Source organism: Pseudopipra pipra, chromosome 1 (assembly GCF_036250125.1).
Source record: "Pseudopipra pipra isolate bDixPip1 chromosome 1, bDixPip1.hap1, whole genome shotgun sequence".
Classification (NCBI taxonomy): Eukaryota; Metazoa; Chordata; class Aves; order Passeriformes; family Pipridae; genus Pseudopipra; species Pseudopipra pipra.
In genome coordinates, this window is record NC_087549.1 from 135,725,344 (window position 1) to 135,735,549 (window position 10,206).

Genomic DNA, 10,206 nt, shown 5'->3' on the forward strand with positions numbered 1-10,206 from the left:
AAACCATGACAAAAAATGCACTACATTGTAAGTTGGAATCATCTGTAAAATTGCATAAAGCAAATTTATGTTTTTCTACACAGGACAAACCAAGATCTAATCCAAGCCTTGATACTGTAAAGAAATGCATAAAAACAGTTCTAAATATGTTAGCTTCAATCCATAACTGCTTTTGGCTAGCCATGTATGCACCAGGGCACTGGCATATGATTTCCTACTTAGATTTTCCTCCATTTTGTAAACTATCTGAGGTTTCAGTCAAATAACTACAGAAATCTTATATGAAAAGCCTTACAGGTACATCAATTTGCCTGCAAAGCAAAGGTCTGAACTTAGAAGCAACCCGAGGTTTTAAATATGGATGAAATCCTGATACAGATTTAATTGTTAAAACAAATGTATCAGGAGATTGACAACAAGAAAAAGAAAACCAAGAAAAAGCAAGTCTGAGCCTGAAAACAAAAGATTAACTGAAGAGAACAAGAATGAGTATTATTTTGCATATGTACTGGATAGTTCAACATGGAGAAGGAAGGATATGAGAAAGCAAACTTATAGACACCAGATTCACTTTTTATATGTGTTTTGGATGACAGGAGAGGAGTAAACCATATGCTTCAGCAACAAAATAGAAAAGCAAGTAATCTTGAAATAGATAACTATCTTGGCAGATGCTATTAATTTTTTTAAGATATCTGACCTTATGTTCTGTCCCCTGTCCCACCAAAACAAAGGCCCTCACAGATATTTTTAAAAGATGGAGAAATTGGCAAGGCTGACTTCTGTTCCATCCAAACAGGGAAATGGCACAGAATAATTCACCAAAATGCAATTTTGCCACAGTGAGAACATTTGTCAGTTCTGTTTGTTCTGTATTGCTGAAGTCACATGCTGTACACAAATTATGAAAAAGCTCCCACTTATTTCTTCCTACCACTCATGTAAACTGGTATCTGGATACCACTACGAAACTAAACGCTTCCCCAAAAATACTGGAAATCCCAACATACAACATAGGTCTCAGTCAAGGCCATCTTATGCTTTCACGTAGGGTCCAGAACATTTCAAATCTTTTCCCAGCTTCTTCCTTCCCTTTGCAAATTTGTAGGCGTAGACTGAAGTTACAATGGACTTACTTCAGTGGGCCACTTGAACTGAAGATTTCACTGCGACTCAGTTCTGAAATCCCATTTCCAAGGAAAACTTTGACTCCTTTGAATTCTTTGGCTCCTCTTTTACACTTCCCTTCAATATCTGAATACACTGAGACCAGATCTCCAGCTTTCACAACTGCAGATAGAAGAACAGAAACTCTGAGATCAACATGACACTTAACAAGACAGTAGTGACCACATAATTTAGGATTTTCAGTAGACTACTTACTTCAACTCCTGTATCATATAAAGCTTTAAACTTTCTTCATGTAATCAAAGACGAAGATTAACCGATATAAAGCTTTAAAGTGTTAGGTGGTAAATGATGGCTACCAAATGACTGGAGCTACTGAGAAACACCAAGCTCCAAGTCAGATAGTGGGCCTTGTTTTCTAAGAGGTTACAAAATATGCACTTTATTTATTTGATCACAGCAGGGTCACCCATAAATTTTCAGCACACTCTTCAGGATGCAGTCCTCTCCATGTGCTCCAAGCACATGAGTATATCAAACAAGACCAGTTCACACTTACTAAACAAAGACAGTAATGCTAAATTTGTCAAATGACCTCTCAATAGCTAGGTAGAACATAGCTACAGCTGCTTTTTCTCTAACTATTGCTTTAATACAAGTGATTAGATATTCTCGTTCTAGTCTGGTTTTCTTCCCTCTAAGGCAACTGCTGTTCTCAATAATCCTCTTAGAGAGTTTTTTATCTCCAATTAAAACCTACCAGATCAGTGAAGTATGTAAATATGCACCAAACACTAGAAGTGTAATCATTCAGACTTTAAAAAACTTGTTGAGTTAGAACAAAAATAGATGGAAAAGGGGGATGGTTTAGATGATTTTGTAGAAGAGTGAGCAAGCTCTGTGCACTGACTGGATGAAAAATGTTAAAAGTAAAGGTCTCTTCTGAAAGCAATAAACAATATTCCAGAATTACATTTCTGACATGAGTGACAAGCTGGAGGAACCAGATGGTATAACAAGTAAGATTAATGACAGTTCAGCTTCCCAGGAATTCTTTGAATTGCACTTGGGAATCCTTTTTTTTCCATTTTCAAGTGGCCTTCTGATTATGCACAAATACCCTGAAAATTTTAAATGGTAATATTTGTTGGGTAGACACTGAAATATTTTTTTTTTGCATAGCTTCTTTTTACACAATGTGACACAAAATATTATGTGATAGCTCACTGTCTGATCAAACTTCACTGAACAAAAACCTACAGCATATCTGCCAATTATATTTTGCAGTAATCAAACAGAAATGATTTTATTTCACTCTCTGCTGACAATTGTCCTTTCAAAATGCATTAGTACTGTATATAGTTCTTAAGCTTTTTGTAGCTTATTCTGGCATTCCATAAACATAAAGCTTAGGGTTTGATTAGTTAAATTAAACTCGAAGTCCCCCAATCATTAGTTTACCCTCATTTGGCTTGGAAGTTTGGTGATTAAATGTGTTCTTGCTGTACTATTTTTTTTTCCTAGTTAGACCATCTGTGCTTAATACAGCCTTATTATATTTGGCATCAAGTGGGTAGCATGCCCTTTAATTTTATTTTCTAATCTGCAATTCCCCTGAAGTGTTCCTGAAGTTTTATAATATCTTTTCTTTTCTTTGAATTGATGTTGCATGCATAATTACATGCAGCAATTATGATAAATCACTAGCTGACTCAAAGCAGGATTTGAATATTTATTACGTTGTCTAAATAAGCAGCTTCAACAACTGCTCAGGCAATATACTTATTTCATTATTGAGTCCTAGATTGAAAAACATTTCTGTTCAATGAATTGGACTTAAGCACATGTTCAAAACTTCTTAAAGTCTTTTTTTCCTGAAAGAGAATTGAAGTGACTAGGTAAATGCTTTCCTGACTCACTTTGTTTAATAATAAGAACCATGATGATTAGTAGATCTCATCACAATAGAATAATAAGGTGAATCACCCAAAATTATACTGGTTTTACATAAAGATAATTTGACCTTTAAATAAAAAATAAATAGGCTGCTTAACACAAAGCATGTATATGTAGATTTTTTTAATCTTGTCTCACAGGCATTGAAACATAATTTCCATTTCTTAAGAATCTGACATTAAAATTGAAGATTTTTCTCATCAATGAAAAAAGATTTTTACTAGATCTCTCATACACAAATAGTATCAAATGAATATCAAATGAATTTTCAATGGGTTAAAAAAAAGGAAATTAGGGTTTTTATAGATCTGTAACTTAAAATCTGACAAGATGATGAAGGTAAGTGGCTTTGTGACTGAATGAAGAAATAACATATCTGGAAACAGTATCTATTGAATAATCAAGATACATCCAGGCACCATCCAGATGTGGCATCCCGTGTTTTTTGGGTTTTCTTTACAAGACTGGAAAGCAGCTAACTTCTGTAAATTTATTCAACTGAACATCCATATTAAAAGTTACAGTATTTAGTTCAAAAAAATTCTTAAAAAGCCATGTTTTACTTTCAAAATGCTCTTTAAAAAGGCTTTGAAATGCGACCAAGAAAGTGAAATCCTTGAGAACTAATACTTAAGGTAGAAATTATATATGGAAAAAGGAATTTAAAACAGGCCAGGTGAGAAATAATTACATTTAATTCATTACAAGTATAATGAAAAATAGTGAAAATCTCAGGAAGGAAAAAAAAGCCAGAAAAACCTTAAAAATGTAATTAGCATAAATTACAACTAAGATTAATTTCAGCTGTGAATAGAAAAAAATTTCATGTCACTATTTATTGGAAATTGTCATCAAAGGCTGACACTTTTTCTGTTGGCTTTACAACTTAACTGGGTGTATTCAGAGAACTCTTACATCTTGAGGCAGATACGATTCCAGGGACATAAACGTGTGCTCCTCGAAGTACTGCATATCCACACTGGGCTCCAACAATTACTTCAGATGGATGTTTTTTTAAGTCTCGCCTAGAAATACAAAATGTAGTTCAGTTAAAAAAAAATATACTGAAAAAAAGCCAAATACTCCTCAAGTAAACTCTAGTTCATAAATACTGATTTTGTCAGAATATAATAGAAAAAGTACTTAAATATCATGTATTACATGTAAAAGATTTATTTTAGTCCCAGAGAAGTCAAAGGAAAGAGCCAAGAACAGTCCTCAAAACAATGCAGATTCTGGCACATTCTGCCAGAAGCTAATACAGGAATACAAAAAAATTGTACTGGGATGGAGAAATAATTCTCTATCCCTTTCTAGGCCAGGTGATTGTAAAGTAATTTTTTTGCGTTTAAAAACTTCTCAGTACTTCTTGATTCCACTTGATTTCTTCCAGTGTAAAAAAATCCTGCCCATATTTATCTATAGTTCTATATTCCGCTGCAAAAGTTCAGCTCTTCTGTATGCCACCTACCTGGCTTTCCAAGGAGGATGCACTCATGTTACACTTTCCCTATAAAACATTAGTCTCATAAATAAGCACAAAACTCCTTCTATGTTTTCCTATATCTTTTAATAACTAAAACTCTGACCTGATTAGTATATGATGGTCCACAAGGTCATAATATAAATGAAGTTGTACTTCAGTTATAGTGAGTTAGTTATCACAACTGTTTAACAAGAAATCTGTAAGTAGAATGTGTTACAACATTTTAAGGGGAAAGACTGAAAATTTCAAACCTGGGTCCAATGACAGGAATTAACAGGATGTCCTGGAGTTCTGGGTGCTCAAGAACTGGAACACATAGTCCTTTGAACTGCTGTTTCGTTAACAAAAGACATAATTATTAGGCACTGCTAATAAACTTAATATTTAAATACTTAATTAGACTGAAAACTATTTTTCCATTCATAATTTATACCTGTAGAGCACAAAAAACAAAGGTATCGAAAACAGATAAAAATGAGTGAGAAATAGTGTGTAAGGGGACATTCAATATTAAAAATACTGGTGTAAAAGTCTAAACATTTAATAAACTGAGAAATAACAAGGCCACAAAGGGATTGACTGAGAACTGATTTCAGGGAGTGGGAAAGTGTTTTGACACTCATATCTCTACCACTGGCTTTTTCTTTTTTCTCGAAGAAGGTTGAGTCGAGTTGTCATCAGAACACAGCAACACCACCAGAGAAGCTTGGGTCTAATCTGTGTTATCTTTTTGATGTTATTAGTTTAAAACCACTGTTTAACTCTACTCGTGTATTGTCTGTCTCACTTAACATGCCAGGTTGGCGCTACTTTTCATTTTTCTTGTCAGCTTAACTTTGGATACTGAGAGCTGAGTTGTGAAGATAGTTGAAAAAAAAATGACAGCTTGCCATTTTATAAAGGTTCCTGGATTTTAAAAACATGATGTCTTCTCTCCTGAGCCTTCTAAATTATAACCTTAAAGCACGCCAAACCATAAATCAGTTTGCTTCTGATAAATAAGTATTTTCCCTTAAAAAAGAAAACAATCCATGACCATAATTTTGTCCAAAACTGTGTTATGTGGCTTCCTTTTCTAATCACACTTCAAAATACAAAAAGTTTGTGAAAAGCCAGTGTTAAGTCAGTTTTCAGCAAAGCCTTTTCCCTTGAAGCAAAATATCATACTGCAATACCCACTTGCAGATTTCTACAATCAAGCTAAAATTAGCATAGCTCATTACCATTCCAGCCAGCAGAAAACTGTCAACTGCCTCTGCATCACAGAAACATCTTGGCTCCTGTCATGCAAAAGCTCCCTGTACACCCACTAGCATTAATAATTTACTTAAAGAAGAACTGGATCCTTTCAGACAGAGTGAAGATCTAGGACACAGTTTCAAAATAATAAACTTCTTAAACATGATTGCTTATATATTATCATATAAATAAATGTTTAAGTAAGGTAAGTAAAAATCCACAAAATTATACAAAATTTAAAAACAGGTTAAAAAAATAAAATAAAATACAGCAGCTGCAGAGCATCACTTTGTCTCCAGTTTCTAAAACACAGATTTTCTCACTTTCCTAAACAGTTTCTGCAATGAGATATACAGGCATTCTCCTTTAATCTTAAATAAAAAATGTTCTAAACATGCTGAAGACAGCATACTGAACTACAGTTTTTATCTTCCATCTTCTCTATAGACCTATGACACCTTGACAGCATTTACTACAGTAGAACCTCAATCCTAAGGTTTGGATCTGCCACGTGAAAAAAGTTGGTTGCCTCTTCCCTCTATTATTGCCTTTCTTGGATGGGTTAGATGAGGAATACTGCTAGACAGTGAATTTTCATTTAACATTTAATGCTGACAGGAAATGGATATGATTGCATAATGTTAATACTACTGGACATGCATTAAGGTAAGGTGTAGTTTCCAGTAATGAAAAGCTCTCATAATCAGGTATAAGATGAATTATTCTTTCTGTTGTAACACAGAAATTGCACAAACCTTCTGGATCTCTTCAAACAGCATTTTTTTCACATGTTTCACGGAGGCCAAGTGGGTATTAACTCTTACAGTTGTAAAACTTGGTGGATGAGACAGACGACTTAACAGAGATTGATATTTATTCTCTGCCTCCTGTCCACCTAAAGCAGTGATAAGCTGAAAGGAAGAGATTTTATATTAAAGAGATTCACAAAGCAGCCTCTTGCTCAGTGCAAAAGGACACCACTGAATAAACATTCCATAGAAATGGAGGAATATGGTGTATGGTGTGCAACAGTGAGAAATGTCAGTATCTGGAAGTCTAATTCCACTGGAAGCCTCATAAATTCCTTGAAAAGCACTCATTGGAAAAACAGTTGTATTAGCAAAATAATTTCAAATAGTCTGCAGTAAGTATCAAAAGTAACTGCTCTGTCATAGAGATACTGTACAAAAAGCAGTCCTAAGGAAGGGTAGATTCAAAACTATGAATTAGTAACTTTCATATTGATATACAAAAATGTAATTATTTTATCCTTTGGCATTAGGAATTAAAGGATTGTCTATCATATTTTTGGTTCTATACTGGGGTAAAGGAGTATGTCTTCTCAATATTACGTGGTTAATAAGTCGTTAATTATCTATACTCTCTCTTCAGTGGAATCAACTGAATTCTCTGATTTGTGTCAAATTTAATTTAAGTATTTATGTTCTTTTGATCCAATGGGCATAAACATTAATTTTATATTTTAAATATAAATATGTTTTAATAAAAACTCTTTCTAATGTGAGGACAATTACTTTATTGTAAGGTCTTAAAGTTACACAAAAAATCTGATTATTTGTTGATGATTAGTAGTATCCATGTCACATACCTCATTATTTCTGAACACTTTGGTGAGATACTCTTCAACTTCACACTGGAAAGAGATTTTAGGGAAAAAGGACATCTTCCTTTATAAAATCTGCTGGTAAGGAATGGAAATAAGCAAAATATTTTCATACTGGTTCTTATCATATTCTCTAAGTTTATAAATGTAACGTAAGATGTACTCACAACCTAAGCCGAGGTTTCTGGTTCTTCTGTTTTAGTAATGCAATTTTACTGCACTCAACACTACTCTTAATTACACTGAAGAATATGTTCATTAACATGTTTAGCACTTGCAAGCAACTTACAGTGAGGTTACTGGTTTCCTTGCTGCCACATCCTTCCAAGTCATACCTTCCAAGGCTACTGTATCACTGTTTGAAACACGAAGGAAGTGTTACCACCTCCAAATCCTGTCCCATTGTCCTGGTTTCAGCTAGGGTAGAGTTAATTTCTTCTCAGATGCTCTTACAGTGTTGTGGTTTGGATTTAGAATGAGAATGGTGTTGATAACACACGGATATTTTGACTTTTTGCTAAGTTGTGTTTATCGTAAATCAAGGACTTTTTTCTTGTCTCATGCTCTGCCAGTGAGGAAGTATGCAAAAGAAACTGGGAGGGAGCATAGCCGGGACAGGTGACCCGAGCTGACCAAAGGGATATTCCACACCACAGAATGGTCTGCCCAGTATATAATCTGGTGGGAGTTACCCAGAAGGGCTTTGGGAAGGGGGGTCTGGCATCCATCAGTGGGTAAAAACAGTACCCAGGGGATTTCAATTCCCCCAGTATAGACAGGCAGACTCACACAGAAGCATGATGCCAGATCTATGCTTTTAACCACAGCTGATGAACATTTCAGGAAGTTACAGAATGCGTAACAGGAGAAGTTAAAACTTGATCATGACTAGTTCATCAGACCTGGTATGAAACATGACTGCAGAACAGCTCCTCTGTCACAGAAACTCTAAGGTATGTGGACTCAAGACATTCATTCGAATGACAAATACCACATATGCTTATTTCAGGGAGAGGAACAACACAAATGAAAATCAATTCCTCAGTTAAAAAGGAAATGGAAATGTCTGGAAATGTCAAAACCACACAACTGGAGGTCCAGAGCACATCCACATAACCTTCAGCTTTAGCAGGGTATGTATGCCCTTTCCGCGGCCATTATCTCAGAACAGATCCAATGCAACTTAGAAAAAATGCTTTCAAATATGGAATGCTTTCAAATATGGAAAAACTAAACAGTTTGCAATCTTCAAGTCTGGGGAACAGACCTGAGAGGGGATAGCTTATAAATTCAGACACGGCAGGAAGCCAGGCTGATGAGGGAGACAGCCTTAGTGCCCCTCCAACTACAAGACTCGGACTTCAAGCGTTCAGCAGGTGGCAGGTTCGACACCTGCGAGAGGTATTGTTTTGCCCAGACCTGCTGTGCCGTACACAGTAAAGGCTTGACGGACTTCAGAAGAAAGCCCTTGAGGGAGCCTCCCCTCCCTATTCACCATCTCCTTGCAGATTTCTCTGTGCCTCAGTGGGGAGGAAACTGCAGCGAAGAACGCGACGCCGGACCAGCGCTTTGATGTAACTACGCAAATGGACACTGCGAGCTGTCAAACGCAGTCAGCACCAGAGATGCCAACTCTTTCAAACCTCCCTTCTCTACCCTTCCACACACGAGGAAAAAGTCAGTCGGCTCATTGCTGTGGGGAGCGGAATTTGGGGCGCCCTCCTTTATTTCCCCATCCGTCCATTACTGAAAACACCACGGGGTAGGACAGGACACACAGCTCTTCGCCGCCCTGCGAGGCACCTCAGCCCAGGAGTACGGGGGAGGTGCCATTGCCGCCACCGCCCCCTCAGCCTCGACGGACACCGAGGGACAGCTGGGACACCACGAGAAGGGTGGAGCACACAGGTGCCGGTGCCGGACCGCGTTCGACCCTCCGGCGCAAACCCCGACACGCCGCCAGCCCCCCACCTACCGCCGGGCCCGGGCCGGTCCCGCCTCCTCCGGGACGACCGCAGGAAGTCCCGCCTGTGCGGAGTCGCCATGGGAGCCGGGAACGCCGGGGCCGGGGCGGGGAGCGGGTGCAGCCGCCGCACCCGCTCTCCACTAGGGGACAGGGAGGGCGGCGACAGGGCGGGGCCAGAGCCCGGGGGCATCCGAGCTCATTGGACAAGAGGTTGCTGAGAGCGCGCTTTTTTTTTTTAATGTTTTCCCTCTGAAAAAGCTGAAATGCGTGGATTATAATAACATTTTATTCTTTCACCCTTCCTGCATCTAAGTGCCTGTGGATTCCCCGTCTAGGGCAGAACAGGGTTCGTGCTCTCCGACTGACCTCTCCTGAGTGATAAAACCCGGGTACCCGCTCAAGAGCTCAGTATGCAGGAACCTGCAGTACAGCACTGAAAGCGAGCCCAGCTGTTTTAACACGCTTTACTACACAGGAGAGAACTGTGAGCCTTGAAACCCGCAACGCTTGTCAAAGGCAGAGGCCGCGGACCGGCCACAGCACTGCCCGGCTGACGGACACGGGGACGGGCGAGGTGCGCTGCCAGCGCCTCCCGTTGCAACGCAGGGCACCGCGACTTCCTTGCGAGGCGAGGCGGGTCCCTCCTCCCGACCGTGCCCAGCCCCAGCCCCGCGGGCCTTTCATCAGACCCGGGCGGACGGCCAGGCTCTCCCGCAGAGGCGCTGCCCCCGCCCCGCCCCCGCGCTGACGCAGCAGTGACGCACCCGCCGTGCCGGCGCTGGGGCGGCCCCGCCGTGCGGCCGTTGG

The 10,206-nt window shown here is 38.9% G+C and overlaps 1 protein-coding gene across 6 annotated transcripts in view; it reads right to left on the reverse strand.

Annotated features, from left to right (window-relative positions):
* NSUN6 (NOP2/Sun RNA methyltransferase 6) overlaps positions 1-10,184 on the reverse strand; it is a 25,753-nt gene extending 15,569 nt beyond the window's left edge. Inside the window, exons 1-6 of one of the 6 annotated variants that reach the window (XM_064634852.1) lie at positions 10,164-10,184; positions 7,419-7,508; positions 6,565-6,720; positions 4,822-4,901; positions 4,000-4,109; positions 1,137-1,290 (exon numbers count right to left, since the gene is read on the reverse strand). In XM_064634852.1, coding sequence (XP_064490922.1) covers positions 1,137-1,290; positions 4,000-4,109; positions 4,822-4,901; positions 6,565-6,720; positions 7,419-7,493 — 575 coding nt within the window. In that variant the 5' untranslated portion in view covers positions 7,494-7,508; positions 10,164-10,184. Of the gene's footprint in view, positions 1-1,136; positions 1,291-3,999; positions 4,110-4,821; positions 4,902-6,564; positions 6,721-7,418; positions 7,512-9,408; positions 10,041-10,163 lie in introns of those variants that run through there. The other 5 variants (XM_064634861.1, XM_064634835.1, XM_064634844.1 and 2 more) reach the window with 5 other exon arrangements.
* Between the last annotated feature and the right edge of the window lie 22 nt (positions 10,185-10,206).